The sequence below is a fragment of the Cnephaeus nilssonii genome (assembly GCF_951640355.1).
Source record: "Cnephaeus nilssonii genome assembly, chromosome: 24".
NCBI lineage: Eukaryota > Metazoa > Chordata > Mammalia > Chiroptera > Vespertilionidae > Cnephaeus > Cnephaeus nilssonii.
In genome coordinates, this window is record NC_137095.1 from 13,743,451 (window position 1) to 13,770,123 (window position 26,673).

Here is a 26,673-nt window from a genome sequence, read left to right on the forward strand (position 1 = left end):
CTGCCTCCTGCACACCCCACACTGGGGATCGAGCCTGCCACCTGGGCATGTGCCCTGACCCAGAATCAAACCGTGACCTCCTGGTTCATAGGTCAATGCTCAACCCCTGAGCCACGCTGGCCGGGCCAGACTAGAGCTTTGAAAGAAACATTCATCTCTTAACGTCATTGGAAATTAATAGGAAGGGTTACTGGATTGACAGGGCTAACAGATCAGGTTGGGGAAGCTGGGCAGGGCAACGGTATCTGTGTGATGGAGTGACCAATGAAGGGATGGTGGCATCATCAGAAAAAACGGTGTTGTCATTGAATCATCAGAAAAACATTCTCACCCTTGCCGGTTTGGCTCAGTGGTTAGAGCGTCAGCCCACGGACCGAGGGGTCTGGGTTCGATTCCCGGTCTAAGGCACGTACCTGGGTTGCAAGCCTGATCCTGGCCCGGGTCAGGGCATGTGCAGGAGGCAACCCATTAACGTGTCTCTCTCACATCAATGTTCCTCTCTCTCTCTCCCCCCATCCATCCACTGTCCCTAAGAATCAATGGAAAAATATCCTCGGGGGAGGATTCACCAAAAACAAACAAACAAACAAACAAAACGTTCTCTGTTCCCGGGAAGCACATCGGATTGGAAAATCAGGCATTCCGAGCCCTAAACTATTTCCTCAAAAAAGTTGACCCTCACTCACACCCCGTGGGCCCCCTAACACCCGACACACACCGGAGCGTCTCCTCCCCCTGCTGCTCACCGCTTCCGGTGGATGATGTAGAGCGTGGCGGCCAGCCCGCAGACGATCAGCACGATGGCGATGGGCAGCGCAATGACCAGGTGGGCGTAATTGTCCATGGCCGCTGCGGGGACGCAAGGGGTAAGGGTCAAAGGTCACGAGGTGCACAGGCTACTCCTTTCATTTCATTCATTCATTTTTTTTTTTTTTTTTGTTAATCCTCACCCGAGGATATTTTTCCTTTGATTTTTAGAGAGAGTGGAGGTGAGAGGGAGAGACAGAGAGAAACATCCATGGTGAGAGAGAGTCGTGGTGTGGCTGCCTCCCGCATGCCCCCTACTGGGGATGGAGCCCACAGCCTGGGCTTGTGCCCTGACGGGGAATGGAACCGTGACCTCCTGGGTCAAAAGTCAATGCTCAACCCCTGAGCGATGCCTGCCGGGGCCCATTTTTCTTTCTCAAGTACAGTGTCCTCTACGGTCCTGGTTCAAATGATGGGCTCAAGCACAATAGCCTTTGTCGGCAGCTTAACGACTGTTAAGGGAAATGCATGCTTTTGCTGAAAGAAAATGCAGAGAGATTCTTACTGACCCGGCGATAGAGCCGCACTGGCCTTTTCATCTGTCTTAACCCAGTGCCACAGACAATTTAAAAAACAAACACACACACAGCCCGGCTGGCGTGGCTTCAGTGGTTGAGCATCAACCCAGGAACCAGGAGGTCACGGTTCGATTCCCGGCAGGGCACCTGCCCGGGTTGCGGGCTCCATCCCCAGGAGGGGGCGTGCAGGAGGCAGCCAATCCGTGATTCTCTCTCATCATGGATGTTTCTTTCTTTCTTTTTTTTTAAAAAAAATATATTTTATTGATTTTTTTACAGACAGGAAGAGAGAGGGATAGAGAGCTGAAACATCGATGAGAGAGAAACATCGACCAGCTGCCTCCTGCACATCCCCCACTGGGGATGTGCCCGCAACCAAGGTACATGCCCTTGACCGGAATCGAACCCGGGACCCCTCAGTCCAAAAGCTGACGCTCTATCCACTGAGCCAAACCAGTTTCGGCTCATCATGGATGTTTCTCTCTCTCTCTCTCTCCCTCTCCCTTCCTCTCTGAAATCAGTAAAAATATAAAACACACACACACACACACACACACACACACACTCAATAGCTAAATGGCACCCCTTGCCCAAGTAGCTCTGAATCCTCCCCAGACCTTACAGTCCCGTGAGGCGTCCGAGAGCCCTGAGCTCCCTGCAGCCCCGGCTCATCCCAGTCCCCGGCACTCCCAGGACAGAGCACCGACGAGCCAGGATCACCAGGCTTCCCCAGTGCCGGCCCACGTTTCTCTCGCCTCCCAGCGGCTCCCTCCCCAGCCTCACCTTTGTCCTGGACGTAGAAGAACACGGGCTCCGTCCAGGACCCGTTCCCGGACAGGGAGGTGGCCTGGATGCGGGCGGTGTAGTTCCCCGGGCTGAGCTTCTGCAGCTTGGCCCCTCCGTGCTTCCGGTAGTCCTGCCGGGACACGCACTCCCGCTGGTCCTGGGGGGAGGGAAACGGATATACGTCCACTTCCCACAGACACGCGAGAAACGGGGGACTCCCGCGGCCCGGTCTCTCCCTCCCACCGGCCCGTGATCCTGATTTGCAATAGAAGGGAGGAAAGCAAGCCTTAAACGGCACCCAAGTTTTCTTGTTTTTAAATACACGGAGTGGCCAGATGATGATGATCTCTGAGCGCATAATAATCTGGCCACTCAGTGTATATCCTATAGAATAAAAGGCTAATAGGCAAATTGTCCCCTCGACCAGGAGTTCGACCAACAGGCAGGCAGGCCAACTGCCCATGTCCCCTCCCCCTGGCCAGGCTGTCCGGACCCCACCCATGCACGAATTCATGCACCGGGCCTCTAATATATATACACTGAGTGGCCAGATTACTATGCGTTCCTGAGAGCCCTGAGCTCAAAGATCATAATAATCTGGCCATTAAGTGTATATTTCTATTGATATCATAGAGGAAGGGAGAGGGGAAGAGAGAGAGAAACATCAATGATGAGAGAGAACCATGGATCGGCTGCCTCCTGCACACCCCCTACTGGGGATGGAGCCCGCAACCCGGGCATGTGCCCTGACCGGGAATCGAACCGGGACCTCCTGGTTCACGGGTCGACTCCCAACCACAGAGCCACGCCAGTCGGGCTTAGTCCTTATTTTATTGTTTAAAGTCAAGCTAAGCAGGAGGGGCCTGTACCGTACTGTAACCTATGGTATCCCGTGAAGGAGACCCACCCAGACGCAGTCCCCGGCCCCGTCTCACCTCGACCTGCGACCCGTATTTGATCTCATACATAAGGATCAGTCCGTTGGGATTCTCAGGCTCCGGCCACTTCAAGAAGATGGTGTTGTCAGCCTTCTGCTCCCAGGTGATGGGCCCAGGAATGTCATCTGCTCCATCTGTGCGACAATGAGGAACAAGCCATCACGTCGGGTTCGGTACCCCGGGGGGGATGCCCACACCGGGCTCACCCACGAGCGCCCTCCTCAAGCCCAGGGCCGAGGACGGCGGCCACACAGCCCCCGTGAGCTGGGAGCTCGCACACCGCGGGGGTCTGGGAGGCGGCGGCACGCGATGACCCGTGAGTCTCGCCAGGCCAGCCTTGGCCACCCCCTGCCGCCTCCAGGACAGGGAACCGGGCACCGCATCCAGCCTTTTAATTTTTTTTTTATTTTGATTGATGTCAGAGAGGAAGAGAGAGGGAGAGAGAGATAGAAACATCCATGAGGAGAGAGACTCATGGATCGGCTGCCTCCTGCACGCCCCCTCCTGGGGATCGAACTGGGGACCCCTTCAGTCTGCAGGCTGACACTCTATCCACTGAGCCACACCGGCTAGGGCTGCACCCGCCCTTAAAGACGGGTGGGCGTCTGTCTGAGCGACAGGCAGCCTCTAACCTACAAGGGGATGGAGGAGACCCAACAGGGAGGGCCTAAGGCGGCTCCAGGGGATGACCTTGGGGAGTGAAGGTCACTCGGAGTCCAGGCAGCTAGCTGGGGACTTCCCTGGAGCCGTGAGGACTCAGGAGGGGCCTGGCAGAGACGGGGAAAGGCCAGGGAAATGCACGCCGTGAACCCAGCCGGGGGGGGGGGGGGGAGGGGGAGGGGGAGGAGGAGGAGGGGGAGGGGGAGGGGGAGGGGGAGGGGGAGGGGGGAGGAGGAGGAGGAGGAGGAGGAGGGGGAGGGGGAGGGGGAGGGGGAGGGGGGAGGGGGGAGGAGGAGGAGGAGGAGGAGGAGGAGGAAGAGCGGTGACCTTGAAGCGACCTCTGTGCTCTCTCTGTGGAGATTCTGGGGTGAGAGTGATGGCGCCAGGAGGGGTCTACTGGGCTGCCCACAGATGAGCACCCACTCTTTTTACTTATTACTTATTTTCATAAATATGTTTTTATTTATTTCAGAGAAGAAGGGAGAGAGAAACATCCATGACGAGAGAGAATCATGGACCGGCTGCCCCCTGCACGCCCCCACCTGGGGATCCAGCCCATAACCCGGGCCTGTGCCCTGACCGGGAATCAAACCGTGACCTCCCGGCTCCTAGGTCGAAGCTCAACCACTGAGCCCCGCGCCGGCCAGCCAGGCGGCCCCCATCCTTTAAGAAGCGGGGAGGCGGGGCGGGTGCGGCTGGATCGCGCCGTACCTGCAGGCATGGTTCTGGCGAAGACGAAGTTGGAGGCGCTGCAGCCCAGCTTCTCGGCCTCGTGGTTGCAGCTGTGGATGTCGATGCGGTAGAGCGTGAAGGGCTTCAGGTTGGAGATGACGGTCCTCTCCTTCTTGTCCACCCTGCTCTCGAAGAAGGGGTGCTCCCACTCCGTGTCGTCCGAGTCCGTGCTGTTGAAGGCGTCCGTCACCGTGCTGTTGCGGCTCCGGCCCGACAGGGTGGTGTTGGACATCTGCCCCACGTCCCTGCGCTTCCTCTCGGGCCTGCAGAGGAGAGACACACCGGGCTGGCACCGGCCTCCGCCGCTCTCGCCTCCTCTCCGCCTCGGGTTGGAGTCCCGGGGAGAAAAGCACAATCTTCTTTTTTTTTTGGTTGTTATATTTATATTATCATTTTTATTAATTAAGTTAGCTAATACATTCATGAAAAGATGGAATGATACCTCATTATGTTTTTTCCCATTCTCTCTTTCTCTCCCTTTTATTTTTTATTTTTTTTAAATATATATTTTATTGATTTTAGAGAAGAAGGAAGAGGGAGAGAGAGATAGAAGCATCAATGATGAGAGAGAATCATTTATCAGCTGCCTCCTGCACACCCCCTACTGGGGATCAAGCCCACAACCCAGGCATGTGCCCTTGGCCGGAATCGAACCTGGGACCGAGCCAAACCAGCTAGGGCTCTTTTTTTTTTTTTTTTTTTTTTTTAAGAAAAGCAGAATCTTAACCCGGGAATGCAAGGAGCTAGGCAGCCCTCCTGGCTAAGAGCCAAGCAATAGTCCAGGCATTTCCTTCCTGTTTTCTCGTTTTTATTTTTCAAATACATCTTTTTATTGATCTCAGAGAGGAAGGGAGAGGGGGAGAGAGAGAAACTTCCATGATGAGAGAGAATCATGGATCGGCTGCCTCCTGCACGCCCCCACACTGGGGATGGAGCCCACAACCCGGGCATGTGTCCTGACCGGGAATCAAACCGTGACCTCCTGGTTCATAGGTCAACGCTCAACCACGGAGCCAGGCCAGCCGGGTGCTTGTCCCTCTTTGATGGCCACTTGGTGCCGCCCCGAGGTCCCGGATCCACCAAGTAGCAGGGGGGAGAGGGAGCGACAGGCCATCGGGGGGGGCGGGGGGGCCTGCGGCCGGGACAGGTGTCCGCGGGGACGCACCTGGGCACGAAGATGGAGTTGTGCAGAAAGTTCTCGAAGACCTTGCGGTACTCGGCCTCCTCCTTCTCCGCCTGCTTCTCGGCCTCGGTCTTGGGGCACGCGCAGCACGGCCCCTTGGGGCTGTTGCAGGACTCGGTCTTGGGGTTCTCCGTCACCTCCTCGATGTCGAAGGCGCCATCCGTGTACTTCCGCACGGGGAGCTTGTCTGCTCGGGGAAAGAGGGGCGCAGGAGGGCCGGGTCACCCCGCTGGGAGGGGGGGCGGGGACACAGGCTGGCAGGGGCGCCCCCCCCCCCCCGGGTCCCCGTCCCTGTGCCCTGCCTTTGGAGCAGTAGTTGTGCCGGTACAGGTAGGCGTCCTGCGGCTGCTGCTGCCAGCGCACGATGTAGTAGCTCAGGTTCCCGTTGGGCAGTGAGGGCGGGTTCCACTTGACGATCAGCTGCGAGGACGAGTTGGAGGCCGAGATGACGTCCAGGGGGATGGAAGGCACTGGAAGGAGGACAGCGGGCGTTTCGGGAGACGGACGGATGGACGGGCCCGAGATCCGGGCCCTCAGCCTCCGTGCAAACCTCCCCGGAGCCCGCGTCCGGCCGGGAGGGGAGGGCAGCGCGGAGAGGCACAGTGAGGGCCGCGTCTCCCTCCGGCCTCACGACCAGGTCACCCGGGGAGAGCACACGCAACTGAGACAAGGTGGGGGGGGGGGGGCCCAGGGCGGAGGGATGCCTGGGTGCCCACAGCGAGTCCACACGAGGGCATCCACACGCGGGGCTTCCGCACGTGTTGCAGGCGGTGAACACGAGCAACCTGAATCTCATCTGAGATTTTGGAATCACTGGTTCAAATGGCAAGAACCCAAATGAAAAGGGAAGTGAAAGGGGCTGGAAAGAGGGAGGGAGAGAGGGAGGAAGGGAAGAAGAGAGGGAGAGAGGGAGGGAGAAAGAGAGAGAGAAGGAGAAAGGGAGGGAGAGAGAGAGAGAGAGGAAGAAGAGAGGGAGAGGGAGGGTGAGGGAGAGAGGAGAGAGAGGGAAGGAGGGAGAGAGGAGGAGGGAGGGAGCGAAGAAGAAAGGGAGAAGGAGGGAGAGGAGAGAGACAGAGAGGGAGAGAAGGAGAGAGGGGGGAGAGAGAGAGAGGGAGGGAGGAAGGGAGGGAGGGAGAGGGGAGGAGGAGATAGAGGGAGGGAGGGAAGAAGAGAGGGAGGAGGACGGAGAGGGAGAGAGAGACAGAGAGGAAGAGAAGGAGAGAGGGGGGAGAAAGAGAGGGGGAGGGAGGGAGGGAGAATGAGGGAGAGGGTGAGAAGGAGAGAGAGAGGGACAGGGAGAGAGTGAGGGAGGGAGGAAGAGGAGAGAGGGAGGAGAGGGGGGAGAGAGGGAGGGAGGGAGAAGGAGGGAGAGAGAGAGAGAGAAGGAGAGGGAGGGAGGGAGGAAAAGGAGCGCACATCCCGGAGGACTGGCGCCACGGCGGCCGCACGCGGTACCTGAGGCGTTGGTGCGGATGTACAGGATCTCGCTCTTGGCGCCGCGGATGTGGTCGCTGTCCGCCATGGTCAGGGTCACGGCCTTCACGTAGATGGCGTACTGCGTCCAGGGCTTGAGGCCGTGCAGGAGGATGCCGGGCTCCATGTCCTTGTTGGCGGGCAGGTCCACGTCCACCATGTTCCAGCTGTTGGAGCCGCAGGCGTCCTGGCCGTCGTACTCGGTGACGTTCTTGTAGGGCCTGGGGGCGACCGAGCGCTCAGAGGCCCCCCTCCGGGCTCCCACCCAGGCCCTCAGAGACCCTCCCGCTTTCTTCATTTCTTTATGTTTATCTACCTGTTCATTTTATTTTATTATTATTTAAATCAACCCCTTTCTTTTTTAAAAAAAAATACATTGGTATTGATTTCTGAGAGGAAGGGCGAGGGAGAGAGAGAAACATCCATGAGGAGAGAGAATCATGGATCATCTGCCTCCTGCACACCCTCTACTGGGGATCGAGCCCACAACCTGGGTATGTGGCCCTGACTGGGAAATGAACTCTGACCTCCTGGTTCATAGGTCGAAGCTCAGCCACTGAGCCACGTGGGCCGGGCTCCTTTGCATTTATTTTACTCAAACGCCTCCACCCCCCGAAGCCAGAGCCTGCCCGCGTGTGGCTGCTACCGGCAGTGAGAGAGGTCACGTGACAGCGGAGGCAGCCCGGACCCCCCTCCCCGTGTCCGCCGCCCACCGTCCCGCCCACAGGCCGCGGGCCGGCGGGACTCACGCCTCCTTGTAGTAGACGGTGAAGCTGATGAGGTCCCTGTAGTCTGGGGGCCGGTACCGGTGCCACGTGATGATGATGCGGTTCTTCCAGGTGTTGGTGGAGGTGAAGTGCAGCATGTCGCTCTCACCTGTGGGGCGCCGGGCACAGCCGTGAGGGGGGCACCCACCGCCTCTGCCACGTGTCCGAGGGGTCCCCCCGCCCCGCCCCGTTCCCCTCGGCTCCAAAGCTGCCTGCTCATTTGCTGCTGTCACGGGCAGTGACAGATGTCATGTGACAGCGGCGACGGGCCCCGAGGAGGCAGCATGGACCACCCCCCCCCTCCCCCCCCCCCCACACACACACAGCTCCTCTCTGGACGTCTCAGTGGCTTCCTTACTTCTACTAAGGACCCAAATACGGGTTCCACCCCACGGAGCTCGCAAGGGCTCCTGAAGGAGGCCCCATGTCCCCGCAGGTAGAACAAGGAGGGGGAGACTCACACACACACACACACACACACACACACATACACACTCGGATGGTCTCGATCGGAAGAGGGGCCCCTTTATTACCCAGCGGGGGCCACAGGGTTTTGATTAGAGGAGAATTAAGAAACAGTAAATGCAGATTCACCTGCATATCTTCAACACATGTGCACACATACGAACACACATGATCACACATGATCACACATGAGCACACACACACATGTGCGCGCGCACATGCGCCCACTCACAGGAGGCCCTCTCGCCGTTGTTCCTGGTGTTGATGTCGCCCTTGCTCTGGCGCCCTTTGGTGCCGGTCATCTCCTCCATGCGGTAGATCTCGGACACGCACAGCTTGGGGTTGAAGGCGAAGTACATCTTGCCGGCCTTGATGGTCAGGTTGTGCGTGTCCCAGTCCCACAGCTGCTGCAGGTTCTGGTTGTCCAGGACGTAGAAGGAGTAGTTCCTGCCAACACAGCGGCCCGGCCTGAGCGCCCCGAGCCGGGCCCCCCTCCGCCGCGCCGGCCGCCGCCGCCAGCCCACACACCCTCTTCCCCCCTCCCCCCGGCCCCGTGGCTCCCGAGGGCACAGGCTCGGCCGTGAGAACACAGTCTCCGGTGGTCTAGGCCAGTGGTCGGCAAACTCATTCGTCCACAGAGCCAAATATCAACAGGACAACGATTGACATTTCTTTTGAGAGCCAAGGTTTTTTTTGTGTGTTTTTTTTAAAATATATTTTTTAATTGATTTTTCACAGAGAGGAAGGGAGAGGGATAGAGAGCTAGAAACATCGATGAGAGAGAAACATCGACCAGCTGCCTCCTGCACACCCCCCACCGGGGGACGTGCCCGCAACCAATGTACATGCCCTTGACCGGAATCGAACCTGGGACCTTCCAGTCCGCAGACCGACACTCTATCCACTGCGCCAAACCGGTTTCGGCAAGAGAGCCAAGTTTTTTAAACTTAAACTATATAGGTAGGTACATTGTTATTAACTTAATTAGGGTACTCCTAAGCTGGCCTTTGCTAAAAACTCAAGGGGCCCGCGAGCCGCAGTTTGGCGACCACGGGTCTATGTGAACAGCTGTCGTTAACAACGGGGGTAATGGGGCTCAAGGATCGTGTATGAACATCGACACGGAGCCCTGGCCGGGGTTGCTATGAGGTCAGAGTGTCGGCGCACAGACCAAAGGGCCTCGGGTCTCATTCCCGGTTAAGGGTACATACCTGGGCTGCAGGTTCGATCCCCGGCCCTGGTTCGGGGCGGGTGTGGGAGGCAACCAGTCGATATGTCTCTCTCATCATTGATGCTTCTCTCTCTCTCTCCCTTCCTGCCTGAAATCAATAAAAATACATTTAAAAAATAATTAGCAGATTAAAAAAAGTCCCCTTGTGGGTCCGGAAACGTCTGGGCTGGGAGCTGGACCCACTGACCAGGTCCAGCCGCTGCCTCTGCCCAGGACGAGGCTTCTTGTCAGTAAACCGGCTTCACCAGCAGGGGGCAGAACAGCGCCCTCCTGTGGGAAAAAGCGTGCATGCGGAACAGGGAAAGGCTGTGTGCGGGATGAACCTCTCTGAAAAGCAAGGTGATCCCTTCACAGCGAACACCAAGGCTGTTTACAGGCCGGGTGGGTGGGGGTGGGGGGACCCGGATCCCAGGAGCAATAACACCCAGGCATTACGGAGCCTGTGTAAGGGGCAGAAAAACAAAGCCGGAACCCCTGTCAAAATCATCATCAGGCTGTTCCTAAGCTGCCTGTCAATACTGCTCTTGTTTTTCAGCCCCGGTGTGGGGCCCGGCTCCCCCAAATCCCTTCCATGAGAGGAGGATTAAGACAGCAAAGGCAGAGACTCGCCTGCACATCTTTCACACACGTGTGCACGTGCACATGCACACACATGCACGCGCACACAGATGCACACAGATTTTTTTTTCCATTGTTTCCTGAAGAAAGTGGCTATCCACTCAGTCACTCAGTGCGATTTCCTCACTGTTTCTAAGGCTCACGGCCTTTACATCCAAAGACTATATTTTTATTGATTTCAGAGAGGAGGGGAGATGGAGAGAGAGAGAAACATCAATGATGAGAGAGAATCATGGATCGACTGCCTCCTGCACGCCCCCTACTGGGGATAGAGTCTACAACCTGGGCATGTGCCCTGACCGGGAATCGAACCCGGGACTGCCTGGTTCATAAGCTGATGCTCTAACCACTAAGCTACACCGGCCAGGGCTCCTTTCTTCTTGAAAAGAGGGGGCTCTTACCTCCGGAACACAGAACCCTCCAAGCGCACAGGGGACCTTGGGGCCGCGGGCAGGCACTCACCCCTCCAGCTGGTCCTCTCCCAGGATCTGGCGGAGGCTTTTGAAGAAGGACAGGGAGACCAGCGCGTGCGAGTGGCGGATCTTGATGTAGCCCGTGACCACCTCGATGAGCCCCATGAAGTTCTCCAATTCCGAGGCGATGTTATCTGCGGGAAGGGGGTGGGGGGCGCTGTTACCCAGCTCCCGCTCAGCGCAAGGTGGAAGCACCTGGTTCCCACTCATGCGCGTGGCGAGTGATGGGTGCCGTGGCAGGGCCTGCTCTGGGGGTGACTCTGAGGTGCTCAGGCTGCTGGTGGGGAGCCCCCTCCCTTGTCCAAGACAACCCCCTTTCCCGGAACAGGCCCCCCATCCTCCCTCTGGGCAGTGGAGGCTGTGTGTCTAGAAGGCTGGACGTGGTGGCTCCCAGGCGGAGGAAAAGAAAGTAAAATCATAAACGCCAGACCGCCAATTAGCCAACGCCACCACGTCTGGAGAGCAGCTTTTGTTTTATTAAAAAAAAAAAAAAAAAAACACCCACAAAACACATATTTTTATTGATTTTAGACAGGAAGGGAGAGGGAGCAAGAGAAAAACATCAACGATGAGAGAGAATCATGGACCGGCTGCCTCCAGCGCGCCCCCTAGTGGGGATCGAGTGCACAACAGGGCGTGCGCCCTGATGGTGAATGGAACAGCGACCTCCTGGCTCATGGGTCAGATGCTCCACCTCTGAGCCAGCCCGCTGGGCACAGGGCTGTTTTTCGAGGCCTGTGTTTCAGTTGTGGGTCAGGGACGGGTAGCAAAGGCACCCCCCCCCCCCAAGAAAACCCGGAGATCCTGCAGGACGCAGGCGGGGCGGGCAGGGGGAAAGGGAGGGGGGGAAGGGATTGAGGGATGGGGGGAGGGGAGGGATCCTTACTGCCCCTGCGGATGTTGATGAGCAGGTTGCCCTTGAAGATGGTGCAGCCCTGGAGCATCTGAGCCGAGGTCACCGAGTCGATGGTCTTCGTCCCCTTGTCCTCCTCGCAGATCTTGGGGCAAGGCCCTTCGCAGGGGACGCAGTACATGCTGCGGGGGGGAGAGAGAGAGAGAGAGAGAGAGCCCCACCCGAGGCGGAGGTCAGCGCGTGTCCTCGCCCCAAGAAAACCCGCCAGGACCCGTGTCCCTTCCAAGCGGCCCTGCTCTAACCGCCGCCGTGTGGCTACGGCGGCTGCTACTGTTTCAATGTCTTTGCAAGAATGTAACGCAGGCCCGCCCCCTCCGACCCATGGAGCATCCGACCCATGAGCCAGGAGGTCGCTGTTCCCTTCACCATCAGTGCGCACGCCCTGTTGTGCACTTGATCCCCCACTAGGGGGCGCGCAGGGTCCCTGCTGAGGATGCAACATTGTAGCAGCAGCTCGCTGCACAGACACATTCTCAGGGGCAGATGCAACTATGTATAAATAAATGGCTGCAGCTCCCAGGCAGCCAGAGCAACGGAGTGCAGGGAGACTCAAAGGCCCCCAGAACCCTCCCCCCGCCCCCCAAACAAGTCTGATTCCGGAGACCCGCCAGCCCGAGTTCACGCTCTTCACCAATTCATGCTCCCCGCCCCCACACAGGACAGAGGCTGGGGGCTCCCCGGGGCCGGGCCTGACCTCAGGCTGTCGTTGCGGATGAAGCCGGACGGGCACTCCTGCATGCACTCGCCGTCGTGCAGCACGAAGCCCTCCATCTCGAAGCTGTCGGCGTTGGGGATGGTGGCGCAGAAGTCGCGGTCCACGCAGCGCCAGCCCTCAAAGCGGTAGGTGTCCGGCGGGCAGTCGGTCACGCAGACGCCCTCGTGGTAGTAGTGCTTGCAGGCCACGCAGGCCGCCTCGTCGTCGGGGGCCGTGCAGCCGCCCAGGCACTCGGGGTGGCAGCACTCGTTGTTCTCCGTGCACGCCCGCTTCCCGCACGCGCTCGGGCAGGCTGTGGGGCAGAGGGCGCGGGGTGAGCAGGTTCCTTTTCCTCTTTTTTTTTTTTTTTAAATTCAATTTACTTTATTCCTAATGTGGGAAAAGGATTCGGTTTTCAAACAACTCACTTCTTTTCTTTTTTTTCAATAGGTTTTTTTAAAAAAATATACATTTTATTGATTTTTTTACAGAGAGGAAGAGAAAGGGATAGAGAGTTAGAAACATCCATCAGCTGCCTCCTGCACACCCCCTACTGGGGATGTGCCCGCAACCAAGGTACATGCCCTTGACCGGAATCGAACCTGGGACCCTGAGTCCGCAGGCCGATGCTCTATCCACTGAGCCAAACCGGTTTCGGCTTCAATAGGTTTTTAAAAAATATATATGTATGTATTGCCGAAACCGGTTTGGCTCAGTGGAGAGAGCATCGGCCTGCGGACTGAAGAGATTCCAGTCAAGGGCATGGACCTTGGTTGCGGGCACATCCCCAGTAGGGGGTGTGCAGGAGGCAGCTGATCGATGTTTCTCTCTCATCCATGTTTCTAACTCTCTATCCCTCTCTCTTCCTCTCTGTAAAAAATCAATAAAATATATTAAAAAAAATATATATATATGTATTATTGATTTTTTTACAGAGAGGAAGGGAGAGGAATGGAGAGTTAGACACATCGATGAGAGAGAAACATCGATCAGCTGCCTCCTGCATGCCCCCCACCGGGGATGTGCCCGCAACCAAGGTGCATGCCCTTGACCGGAATGGAACCTGGGACCCTGGAGTCCGCAGGCCGACGCTCTATCCGCTGAGCCACACCGGTTAGGGCTAAAATAGATTTTTATTGATCTCGGAGAGGAAGGGAGAGGGAGAGAGAGAGAGAGAAACATCCACGAGGAGAGAGAATCGATGGCACATGCACTGTCTGAGCAGCCCTTCAAAATGAACAAAGAAGTGGGAAATTGGGGTCTCTGAATGGCCTGCCTCAAAAGAAGAAAAGTCCTATTGGGACGGTACCCACAACTTATCTGAAAGACGGGGGAAATGTATTGGTAGCTAGCGATGGGCATTTCTTTGAATAGAGCACTTTTGATGTTTCTCTTGAAACCCTCGTGTTTTCTTTGATTACAGAATCCGCATTCTTAACCGGTAAGTGGTCCGCCCGCATTAGTAACCGGTATCCGCATTAGTAACCGGTACCCCTGGTATTCACTGAGCTGCTGCCAGCAGCGTCCGAGGACACCCTCCAGCGTGACTGACAAGGCCCCGGGTATCAGGCAGGGTCCCTGCCGAGATGCAACATCGTAGCAGCAGCTCGCCTCACAGACACCTTCTCCGGGGCAGATGCAACTATGTATAAAGAAATGGCTGCGCTCCCCAGCAGCCAGAGCGACCAACGAGGCTCAGGGAGACTCAAAGGCCCCCAGAACCCTCCCCCCCAAACAAGAGACCAGCCAGCCTGAGTTCACGCTCTTCACCGATTCACGGGTCGTAAACAAACATCAGGGAAGGCCCACAGAAGGCCTCAGGGCCAGGGACCTTGTCGCTGCCCGGCCGGTACCCAGGGGAGGCCGGGAGCTGTAGGGAAACAGGTCACAATGGCTCCTGGATGCGTCTGTGAACATTTCACTTGCCAACGAAGGCCACCGTCACCTCCAGACAATACCGGTGGCACAGCTTCCGTCCCTCCCGGATCCGACAGGCGGTGCTAGGCGGGGTACTGAGAGGACGGGGAGAGAAAGAAGGCCCCCCCAAGAAAGCGGAGGGGGGGGAAGTTACAATGGCAACCGGTATCAAGTACACATTCCAAGAGCTAATTAGTGAGAGGGAAGAAAAGGCCGCCATTAGGGCAGAGACACAGAGCAGGCTCGCACCCCGCAGGGGACGCCAGGCGGGTCGGAATCCTCCGGCGGAGCTGCGGGGTTTGGTGACTGTGGGTTACGATTTTTAAAAAAATATATTTTATTGATTTTTTTTTTTTTACAGAGAGGAAGGGAGAGGGATAGAGAGTTAGAAACATCGATGAGAGAGAAACATCCATCAGCTGCCTCCTGCACACCCCCTACTGGAGATGTGCCCACAACCAAGGTACATGCCCTTGACCGGAATCGAACCCGGGACCCTTCAGTCCGCAGGCCGACGCTCTATCCACTGAGCCACACCGGTTAGGGCGGTTATGATTTTTTTAATAGATTTTTATTTTATTATTAAAGTATTTTTATTGATATCAGAGAGGAAGGGAGAGGGAGATACAGAGAAAAACATCCGTGATGAGAGAGAATCACGGATCGGCTGCCTCCCGCACGCCCCCACCTGGGGATCGAGCCCGCCACCCGGGCAGGTGCCCCAAAGGGGAATGAACCCCGTGACCTCCTGGTTCCTAGGTCGACGCTCAACCACGGAGCCAAGCGGGCTGGGCTAGACGAGATTTAATGGGAGAAAAAATCAGGGAAAAGGAGGGGAGACACGTCCCGGGTCCGGGCGGGACCCGCCCGCTCTAGTGAAGTGTGATGAGGGTGACCCGTGTCCAGGTGTTCACCGGGGACACACAGGTGTCTCACACACACCTCACACCCCCTCATCCTGCTTTTAACATGTTATTCTTGTTGTTATTATTTTGTAGTATTTCTCAAGAGGAGGAGGAGGAGGAAGAGGGGAGGAGAGAGAGAGAGAGAGAGGAGAAAGATCCCCGTAGATTCTGCTGAGCCTTCCCCAGCGTGGTGGCCGCCAGGCACAGCCACAGAAAGACGCCCATCGCCTGTCCCAGAGGCTTAAATGGCCAGGGCGGAGGGGGAAAAAAAAAATAATACTCGTTTCGCACACTTAAAAATTACTCCAAGTTATTTTAAATCGGGAACTGTTTGTATATTCCTTATAAGTTTATGAAGCTCGCACGGTCCCTCCGTGACTAAGGGCAGAGGAATGGGGAGGGGAGTCTATATTTATCGCGTGCCGCCGGCTCCCGGCTCGCGGCCCTGTGTGCACCCTCCGTCACTGTGCACAGAGCCACGCGGGGCGGCGCGGGCTCCCGGCGGCACCCGTTTCCTAACAAGGCCGGCCCGGGCCCCGCGGGGACACACGCACTCGGGGCTCTCGTTCCGGTGCAAGCTCGGCTCGGAGCGGGCGCGAGGCCCCTGGCTCTGTGGTTTCGGCTGCATCCCAACAGCCACCGGTGCTGGGGCCCGTTTCTGCACAACGACATGCCTTCTGGGTATCGGCCTAGGTATCAACGCCGTGGGTAGATGCCTACTGTATACATCCAGGCTATCCAGCGGTAGCCGCAAATAACACTCCTTGTTTTTAAAATACATATATATGTGTGTGTATATATATATATATATACTAGAGGCCCGGTGCACAAAATTTGTGCAGGGGGGTGTGTGTCCCTCAGCCCAGCCTGCACCCTCTCCAATCTGGGACCTTTCGAGGGATGTCTGATTGCCCGTTTAGGCCCGATCCCGGTAGAATCGGGCCTAAATGGGAAGTCGAACATCCCTCTCACAATCCAGGACTGCTGGCTCCCAACTGCTCACCTGATTGCCCCTAACTGCTTCTGCCTGCCAGCCTGATCACCCCCTAACAACTCTCCTGCCAGCTTGATTGATGCCTAACTGCTCCCCTGCCAGTCTGATTGCCCCTAACTGCCCTCCCCTGCAGGCCTGGTCCCCCCTAACTGCCCTCCCCTGCAGGCCTGGGTCCCCCCCAACTGCCCTTCCCTGCAGACCCGGTCGCCCCCAACTTTCCTCCTCTGCTGGCCTGGTCACCCCTAACTGCCCTCCCCTGCAGGCTTGATCGCCCCAACTGCCCTCCCTTGCAGGCCTGGTCCCTCCCAACTGCCCTCCCCTGCTGGCCATCTTGTGGCAGCCATCTTGTGTCCACATGGGGGCAGCCATCTTGTGTGTTGGAGAGATGGTCAATTTGCATATTGCTCTTTTATTAGATAGGATATATATATATATATATATATTTTTTTTTAAAATATATTTTATTGATTTTTTACAGAGAGGAAGGGAGAGTTAGAAACATCGATCAGCTGCCTCCTGCACACCCCCTACTGGGGATGTGCGCGCAACCAAGGTACATGCCCTTGACCGGAATTGAACCCGGGACCCTTCAGTCCGCAGGCCGACGCTCTATCCACTGAGCCAAACCAGACAGGGCTAAATATACTTTTGTTGATTTCAGAGAGAGGAAGGAAGAGGGAGAGAGAGAAACATGAATGATGAGAATCATGGATCGGCTGCCTCCTGCACGCCCCCTACTGGGGATCGAGCCTGCAACCCGGGCATGTGCCCTGACCGGGAATCGAACCGTGACCTCCTGGTTCAGAGGTCAATGCTCAACCCCTGAGCCACACCGGCCGGGCCAAGGTGCGCTCTTTGCTACAGCCTTGGGAGTGGCACATCTTTGTGAAAAGAAGGAAAAAAACGGCCAGTCGCCCCATTTCTCTCTTTTCTAACGTCAGGAGGGGAAAGAGAGAGCTCGTCTCAATTCTGTGACCGCTAGTGAGGCTGGGGGTCCCCATCACCCACATTTTTTGTTTTTTTTATCATTTGTGGTCCCTTTACATGTTTCTTAGTGTCTTTGGCCCATTTTCTTCTTGGGGGCTTACGTGTTTACTATATGTTTAGATTCTTTTTTAAGCCCTTAAAGATGAATATGCTTTTTAAAAATAGCATCTAGCACGTGCCTTGAAAGTATCTGTCTTGTCCGCCCGGCCGGCGTGGCTCAGTGGTTGAGCATCAACCTACACTGAGTGGCCAGATTATTATGATCTCTGAACGCATAATAATCTGGCCACTCAGTGTGTGTGTGTGTATGTGTATATATATATTAGAGGCCCAGTGCATGAATTCGTGCATGGGTGGGGTCCGGCCAGCTTGGCCTGGGGGAGGGAACATGGGCGGTTGGCCGACCTGCCTGCTGGTCGAACTCCTGGTCGAGGGGACAATTTGCATATTAGCCTTTTATTATACAGGATTATTACATAGGATATACACTGAGTGGCCAGATTATTATGCGTTCAGAGATCATCATCATCTGGCCACTCAGTGTATATGAACCAGGAGGTCACAGTTTGATTCCCAGTCAGGGCACATGCCTGGGTTGTGGGCTCCATCCCCAGTAGGGGATGTGCAGGAGGCAGCTGACCCGTGATTCTCTCTCATCGTGGATGTGTGTGTGTGTCTCTCTCTCCCTTCCTCTCTGGCATCAATAAAATAAATAAATAAAAGTGTTTGTCTCAGGTGGCGTGAGAGAGAAAAACATACACCCCCTCCCCTTGTTTCTGTGACTGAGGAGAAGCATGGACAGCAGGGAGTCCAAACCAGAAAACTCATTCGTCACCTTCCCGGCCTCTCTGGCCGCCCCTGATCGTGGTCCTTCCTGGTGGCACCCCGCTGGGCGTGCAAACACGTGTCTCAGAGCATAAAGTCCCCGCATCCCTTCCCGCTCTCTCATCTGGTCGCTGGCCCCGGTGCCTGAAGTTGGGAGTCTTTGTCCTCCCGCGGGGAAACCCCAAAAGACACCCCCCCCCCGGACTTTCCCCAGGGCGCGTCAGCTCTGTCCCCAGGACACGGCGGGGAACAGGGCGTCTTGGGCTGGCCACACACCGGGCTTCGCAGAATGACGACCACACACACCTCAGGAGAAGCAGGTTTGGGGGGACCTGGACCGTGGAGCGCCTGCCCCCACAAAAACGCAACGGAGTTCATCTGTCGGATGCTTCACAAGGACCCCGGGAGACCATCCACAGGTGGGAGGTTACCTGTCCTGGCAAAGATGACGCTAAAACGAAACACAAAAAGCAAAACCTGCCCTTCCCATGGGATCCTGCTGCTTCCTATTTTTTTGTTTGTTTGTTTGTTTCTGTGGGTGATGGGGGCACTGCATTGGATAAGCATGTTATTGACCTTTTTTTAAAAAAAATATTGTTACTGATTTCAGAGAGGAAGGGAGAGGGAGAGAGACAGAGTGAAACATCCATGATGAGAGAGAATCATGGACTGGCTGCCTCCCGCACGCCCCCTACTGGGTATCGAGCCTGTGCCCTGAGCGGGAATCGAACCGGGACCTCCTGAGGATATTTTTTCCATTTAATTTTTTTTTTAAAGAGAGAGTGGAATGGAGGGGGTGAGACACACAGAGAGAGAGACATTGATGTGAAAGAGACACATCAATCGGCTGCCTCCCGCACGGGCCCGGGAAACCGAGGTCCGTGCTCTTGACCTGACTCAAACCTGCAGACCCTTCTGTCCACCGGCTAGGGCCTAGGCTAACTTCTTAACCCTTTTCCGTAAACACTGTCAAACCTCAAACTAGCCAAGTCACTTAAAAATAAAAATGTTTTAAAGGGGGGCTCTCCAGCATCAATCTCTTCCTCAAACATCTTATCCAAAATCCTGGGCTTGAATACACTGAGAACAAGAATCTGAAAATACGAAGGAGTCCCCTCTCTCTCTTTTTTCCCAAAGGGAGTAAGCTCTTAGCACAACCTCCTTGAACAGCATGGCAGAGCCGCTGCTGTCCCGAGTTGCAGTGCATCCTCACGGCCAGCAGAGGGCGCACGAGACCAGGGCGCGGACCCCGCTTGCACACCATCCCTTTGGACGCGTTTGCGTTTTACTCACAGAGAGAACAAGTACTGGCAAGTGACAAAAAAAAAAAAAAAAAAAAAAAAAGAACATGTTTTGCAAACAATCGGAGTGACCTGAAACCCCGGGTAAAGGCTGAAGTCAGCGTTTGTTCATCGCAGCAGCTTGGGCCAGACTCTGTGCAAACGCTTGTTAAGTGGGGCGCGCTGAAGGGAGGGCTGTGTGTGTGTGTGGGGGGGGGGGGGGGGGGGGCGGGGGAGAACCTGGGCTTCTCGGTTTCCGTTCACCTAGGAGGACCTCTCACCTCAGGCCCACGCCCCGCCCCCAGTCTGGGCTGCGCGAGGCTTTGTTTTGCCCGAGTCTGGAGCAGCATCTTTGCAAAGGAGACGGATGCCCAAAGCGAGGAGTCATCGTTTCTCTGAAAGCAACCCCAAGAATTTGGCATCCAGGCGAGGGTGTCTTGTCTTCGTCTGGCAGCAGAAGAAAGTGAAGGGCCGGGGGAGCCCAGGCTGTGAAAGTCACCCCACGCATAGCACGGGTGGGGTGGGGATGAGGGTGCAGCTGGGCCCAGTCCCCAGGCCACCTGAACTCGGAGCCCAGGGCCCTGTCACATGACAATGTGATGTTCCCCTTCAAGCAGCGAATAAACGACCCCCCTGGATACTGTTGCAAATTGCAAAACGGACCCCCTCCCCAATTTTCCAGTTCTGAAACTGCCTCCCAACCCCACCAGTCCCCCACACCACCCCATCTAAGGTAAAGCCTATTACGTGCAGCTGTACCCCAAATGCACGCCTTCACCCCCATCCACAAAATCATGCCTCAGCTTCCCCCCAAGCCCACTTGCCCCTGCCCCACGCGTGGGAAGCACTTCTCTCCCTGGATTCTCCTTCTCCGCCCACCCGGGGCTCCGCCAGAGGCATCGTGAACCTGTTGCTTCCATCTTCCCCCTCCCTCAGCATGGCACGCCCACGATTCCTCCCTCCCGCCTTCACCCCCATCCTTTGCAATGCCTTAACCCCAGCAGAGGAAGCGCCTGGGGCTCCTAAGAGGCTCGGTCACGCTCGAAATATCCGTTTCACCCACGAGGTCCTTGGGGACCGCGATTCCGACCGGAGCATGCAAAAAGAGGATCTTGCTTCGAGACTCGGTTATGTGGAATTCCTAAAAAGGCCATCCTTCTTCATCGTGTTCACCAACGTACCTGCGCGCGTCCCACCGTCCGGCCGGAGTTGCAAGGCCGCCCCGAGCGGCATCCAGCCGCCGCCTCCCACACGTGGGACCGACAGGAGGTGAAGAAACGCGCCTTCGTGCCTCTGGCCACAGAGGGAACGCACCTATTGCCACGGCGCCTGCCCTGCAGCTTGCAAAACTTACAGGAAATCCTCCACCACCTACATAGGAAAACCCCTTGCCAGCAAAACGAAGTGTAAACACTTTATATTAAATTAGCCAGGTGTTTAACACACACACACACACACACACACACACACACACAACATCATCCCGATCCAATATTTTAAAAGTCCTGGCTGGCTTTCAAGCCTGCTGGTGCGCCTGCGAGCGGAGGTACGGCGGCCACGTGCCTCTGCCTCTTTGTAAGGGGCAGGCTTGGCCTTTTTTTTTTTTTTTAAATGAATACAAACAATCTGCAAATTAGTCCACATCGGAACACGCAGCCAGGAGGAGGCAGCCAGAAATCCTATTGCCTTGATCTGTTGTTTTTTTTTTGTTTTTTTCCCCCCTGTCTTTACACTGGACTCCGACGAAGAGCAACAATGTACATCTATGTATCCACAGAGCAATCTTTAACTCAGCCCTAAAGTTACTAAAGATGTGAAGAGACGTATTGGTGAAAAAGGAAGAAACAGAAAGAACGGGGGGGAAAAGTGGGCAACATCTGGGCCTCAGCTTACAGATTTATTTTTTTTTAAATCCTCACCTGAGGATATTTTTCCATGGATGTTTAGAGAGAATGGAAGAGAAGGGGAAAGACAGAGAAATATCGATGTGAGAGAAACACATTGATTGGTTGCCTGCTGCATGCGCCCTGACCAGGGCCCGGGCCGGGGAGGAGCCTGCAACCGAGGTACATGCCCTTGACCGGAATCAAACCCGGGACCCTTCGGTCCACCGGCCGATGCTCTATCCACTGAGCCACATCAGCCAGGGCTCAGCTTACAGAATAACACGGGTCCACGCATGTTGATGAGATCGTCCACATAAAAAAGAAAAAAATCAGACCGTCATCTACCCCAATGGCTCCCGCCGGGTGGTGTGGCTTTCTGGGGGTACGACCCCTGGTGTGGGCCCGGGGCACCCTGGGTGTGGCCTCAGGCAGCAGGGCGATGGCGGCATTCCTCTGCGCGTAAACCGTTGTCCAAAATGCACGACAAAGCAAACAAAGCGAGCAGCCCAGGAGAAATGTAAGGCACAAGGCGACCGTTTAGGAACGGCCGACGCCCCGTGGCGTGCCGGCTGGGCCACATTTTGAAGGGCTCCAGTCACAGCTGTTTGTCTGCCTACTTTTTTTAAAAAATTGGTTTTAGGGCGTGTCGGTGTTTAACATTTTGAGATGCTTGCATTCACGTTTTGAGAATATTTTGATTCATTTCAGAGAGCAGAGGAGAGGGAGAGAGAGATGAGAGACATCCGTGATGAGAGAGAACGCCCCACACTGGGGATGGAGCCTGCACCCAGGCATGTGCCCTTGACCGGGAATCCAACTATGTCTTCTTGGTTCATAGGTAGACGCTCAGCCACTGAGCCACACCAGCTGGGGAGGGGGGGGGGTAACACTTTTATGTTTTATGTTATGTTTCTCCTTCTTCCACGCGTGTTCTCTTCACGGGGGCAGGCAGCATGGTTTTTTTCATCCTGGAGTTCCCAGGGCCAGGCCCAAACCTGGCCAGGGGCTGCGGTATATTAGTTCAGTGACTCACGCCACGTGCTCCCTGGCTGGCTCCTCTGGGGTTGGGACACCGGGTCTTCCTTTCCTTCTTCTCCCCGTGGCTCCCGGAGGATCTGAGAGAGCCGCAGTCCGGGATGATGGGAGCCTGGCTCCCTCCTGATGCAACCTTTCTGGGGGAAGCACGCCTTTGCACTCTGTAGCAAATGTACATGCAAGGGAAAGTGTGCGTGCGTATGCAGATGGACTGCGTGCAAGGAAAGGTGTGCGTGCGTATGCGGATGATGCTGCGCGCAAGGGAAGGGGTGCGTGCGTATGTGGATGCTGCTGCGCGCAAGGGAAGGTGTGCGTGCGTATGTGGATGATGCTGCGCGCAAGGGAAGGTGTGCGTGCGTATGTGGATGATGCTGCGCGTAAGGGAAGGTGTGCGTGCGTTGCAGATGGACTGCGTGCAAGGGAAGGTGTGCGTGCGTATGTAGATGCTGCTGCGCGCAAGGGAAGGTGTGCGTGCGTATGTAGATGCTGCTGCGCGCAAGGGAAGGTGTGCGTGCGTATGCAGATGTGCGTTGCCGTTTTCGCCTTGGCTGCCAGGAACCCAGGGCGACCGCATTCCAGGAACCGGCCTGCTGGTCCCGGGTGCTTATCTCGCAGACTCCGTCACTGGGGCCCCGTGTCCCCCGTCTCCTTTTTTTTTTTTTTAATAAATGAAAATGTGCCTCGTCCTCTCTTTGACATTAGACACCGTGTAAACACCCCAAGCAAGTCAGTCCTCCGGCATGAGCCCCTTTCTCGGTGTTGGTGGTGAATGGTTAGGAAATAAATGACGAGGACGAGAAGAGGAATGTGAAAAGCGATTCTCCGCTCGCCTCCTGAGGATGGAAAGAAGGGCAACACGCAGCGGAGCCACGGCGACGGGATGAGGAGTGAAATAAACCGTGGTCCTCCGGCTCCCTCCTCGGCTGCTTTTCCCCGAGACGAGGCAAAACATAAAATAATCATTTGACCTAAGACCAAGCCCCACCGGCTGAGCAAAACAAAACAAAACAAAACCAAAAAAAAAAATTTTTATTTTTTTTGCTTTGGGGGAGACAAACACTTCCTAATGGAAATGCCTCTCTCTCTTCTGAGGGCTGGATAGAAATAAAAGCTGAAGGAACCGGCTGGAAAAGCACAAAATGGATGTTTGCTATCATTAGCAGGAAGGCGCCTGCCATTTAGGGGGGGCATTCATTGACTGCTCCCCGCGCTCAGAGCTCGGCCTGCAAGGCCTGATTTCATCACCGCGACTCGGAGACATGTGGCCCGACCTTTTCCCACATGGAGGCCGGGGGGGCCCAGAGCGTGGCTGCCCCGAGCCACCAGGCCGGCACTGCCACCCCAGCCATCTGCTCCCGGGTTCCTGCTCGGAGCCAGAGGGTCCAGGGCCCCTACCTGGGCCACAGGTTCCCAGAGCAATTGCCATATCTCCCCCTCAGACCGCACAGAAGGGGGTCGGCATGACTGCACCGACTGGGGGGGGGGGGGGGGGGAGAGCTGGGGAGGAAAGAGGCTGGGGCTTGCCGGGGACACCGATCCTGAAAGGCAGCAGCTAAGATGGCAGGAGGCTCAACTCCGTGCCTTAGGGGGTCTCTCAGGACCAGCGAGCCCTGGGTTGGGCTCGATAAAAAGCTGGGGACTTCAGGCAGAGCTGAACCCCACTTCAAAATAGTTCTGAGCTGTTTTTCCTGGAAATGTCCGGGTTCACACCGAGTGAGAGAGAGCATAGCATGAGGGCCACCCCAAGCATGCTGTTTAATAACAATGACTTTAAAAAACACCACCCCCCCCAAAAAAAACAAACACAAAAAAACAACTCCAAACCCCACAAAGATCTCTCCTTTGATGAGTTTCTGCAGGTTTGGTACTTGTTCATTGAACCCGGGAATGCCTCTGCCCGGGAGACACGCGGAACCTGGGAGGGAATCGCAGAAATAAATGCCCCGCACCGGCCGGCTGCGGCCAGGGTAGCCGGAGAGATGGACACACAGATAGCGATCAGAGGTAAAGACTCCCCGACCGAAAAGATACACATTCGGGGCAAGGATACTTCCGGCCGCGAGGGACCACGGCATGGGGAGGTGTTTGCAGGGCGCAGCTCCGGAGGAGGAGGGACCCCCACCCCCGCCCCCATTCGGGAGCCTGGGGGGTCGTGGTGGGACTTTTCATCACTTTCCCCAGAAAGTTATAAATTGCATTCTTTTAATTTATCGGCAACTTAAACTGCTTCGAAACAACCTCCGTGCATTTTTTTTTTTTTTTAACTTGAAGATTGGAATCCAACAAGGAGAATGTGTTGAAAATATCCGGGGCTTCTGTGAGCGCGTATGGGTCCATTGGCGAAAGTTGTTTAGAAAGGGCTAATTATTCCTTTTTTTTTTCTTCTTTCTTCTTCTTCTCCTCTTTATGTCCGGGCACAAGGGAATTTTAAACCATCTCCAATCCCTCCATTAAATTAAAAAAATAAACAAAACAAACCTCCATTGTCCGAGGCGCCATGGGTGTCGTGCGCCTCCTTACCTTGCGTCACAAAAAGGAGAGAGGGTGGTAAAGAACGCTCGCTGGTCAGTATTTTCATGCTCTTAAAATAAAAAAAAAAAAAAAGTGTAGCCATTCTGCTTGGCCAGACCGAGAAAAAAAAAACACACGAAAACCATTTGTTGAAACAAACTTCACGAACACAAAACCACTTCCTCCCCGGACCCCGTGAATTCGAAAACGCGTCGCACGTTTTAATGGGATTAAAAAACAAAAACAAAACACTCAACAGCACACAAAACACATTTCCACAAATTCAAAGCAGGACGAGGGGACCGAACAAACGGACGTCACCCCCTTTTCTCTCGTGGATCTCCATTCTGGTTGCGCTCAGGTGCCAAAATCGCCGAGAGCACTTCCTTCTCGCCCCGGCGAGAAGATGTCATGGCTCCCGAAGGTCTGAGTCCGACCAGAAAGCTCATGAATATTCTGATTTATTTTTTATTTTTTATTTTCATTTGGGAGCCGAGGCTAGGAAATCACGATCACTGATGACCAGACACACATATTCCCCCTAACCACACGCCCGGGGCCCCCGTCACGGCGGCTCCCGGGAAACAAAAGTATCCAAAAGTGCCGAGTTGCCTTTTCAAAGTTTTACTCCATCACGCAAGCGCGCGTCTCCCGATTCTGAGGATCGAACCTTTCGAGACGGTTTTTCTCTTTCCCCATCAACTGCCTCGGCACACGGGGATCGCCCCTTTTCCACAAACTCCTCTGCTGGATTGCGTTTTAATGAAAGTGAAGAGAAAGTACACCGAAGCGTACCCTCCACTTCCTACGCGCCACGGGGAAGAAATGAGTGCGCTTAAAAAAAAAAAGAAAAAAAAAGGACGCTCGAAATGCGGGTTTGCATTTACGGGGTGCATGGAAATGAGGGTGTCAGTGCCTGCGTGGCGGTGGCGGTGGCGGTGGCGGCGGTGGCGGCCGCGACACGCGTGGCTTCCTGTGGATGGCGGTCGCGCCCCAGCTGCTCCGTGGCGCGCGGGTGGAACAGTTGGGGAATGAGTCACGGGGGTGAGCTCAGCTCGGAACAATAGGCTCAGTCCGATGGGGGGAAATGCACGCCCTTCTTCCATGTTACATTGTGTCTTTTGCATAAAAAAAACAAAACACACATTCCCGTCTTTTTTACTTTCATTTTTACATCGCGGCCGGCCCGCCCGCAAGCACTTTCGTGGCAGACGCGGGTGACCTCGGGCGAGTTATTTATTGATCGCGTGGGCCGCCACCGCGGCGCCACCGGGCTCGGGGGCTGGGGCGCATTCCTCCCCCTGAAAACTTTAGGACAACTGTTGGGTTGTGCGCTTTTTTTTTTTTTCCCCTTCCCCCAACTTTGTTTGCGCAGGACTCCCAAGACCCGTCAAAAACAGACGAGAGTTTCTCGAACAGTTGAGAATGCAGAACTTTTCCACCGTGAAACGGATTACCGACATTCCGGAAACCCAAGCCCTCCACGTCCCGTCCCCAGGGAGGCCGCGTGGCTGCTGGCGCCGTGGGATCGCCCCCTCCCCCAACCCCCGCCTCCGCCTGCGCCTCCCGCCTCCCCTCCCCCGCCTGGGCTGAAACCATGTTTCCGCAGCGAAACTTGCACCACCGAGTGGTTTCCATGCCACGATCGCCATGATCGGGCGACCCAAGGGGAACCACGGATGCGTTTCTTTTTTTTTTCTTGGGGGGCGGCGATCGGGATGGAGGCATTCGAAGGGAGACGTAGAAAACACAAGGGCTCATGTTTTTCCAAAAAAACACACACCCAGACCGCCACACCGGGGCCTGGGCCGCTCCCTTTCCCGTCCACTCCAAGCACGTGGCGTCCAGAGACCACGTGACGTGGCGGCGGGGGCGGGGCCACGCGGGGGTGGTCACGTGGCCGGCCCTCCCCACCACGGAGCCCAGCGCGGGCGCGCGCACGCCTGGCCCCGCCCCCGGCCCCCAGCCCGGCCCCGCCCCCCCGACCCCCCCCCCTCGGCCCCCCGGCCCCGCCCCGCCAGCCTGGCCGGCGCTGGTGCTGGCGGCGCTGGCTGGGAGCGGCGGCCGCGTGGCAG

At 56.0% G+C, this 26,673-nt stretch overlaps 1 protein-coding gene across 1 annotated transcript in view; it reads right to left on the bottom strand.

Annotated features, from left to right (window-relative positions):
- Positions 1-26,673, bottom strand: part of IGF1R (insulin like growth factor 1 receptor) — a 131,193-nt gene that overhangs the window by 17,936 nt on the left and 86,584 nt on the right. The window contains exons 3-14 of the mRNA XM_079763938.1: positions 12,259-12,571; positions 11,538-11,686; positions 10,641-10,785; positions 8,562-8,776; positions 7,847-7,973; positions 7,080-7,318; positions 5,927-6,094; positions 5,607-5,811; positions 4,421-4,704; positions 3,047-3,183; positions 2,109-2,268; positions 747-849 (exon numbers count right to left, since the gene is read on the bottom strand). Coding sequence (XP_079620064.1) covers positions 747-849; positions 2,109-2,268; positions 3,047-3,183; positions 4,421-4,704; positions 5,607-5,811; positions 5,927-6,094; positions 7,080-7,318; positions 7,847-7,973; positions 8,562-8,776; positions 10,641-10,785; positions 11,538-11,686; positions 12,259-12,571 — 2,245 coding nt within the window. The remainder of the gene's footprint in view (positions 1-746; positions 850-2,108; positions 2,269-3,046; positions 3,184-4,420; positions 4,705-5,606; positions 5,812-5,926; positions 6,095-7,079; positions 7,319-7,846; positions 7,974-8,561; positions 8,777-10,640; positions 10,786-11,537; positions 11,687-12,258; positions 12,572-26,673) is intronic.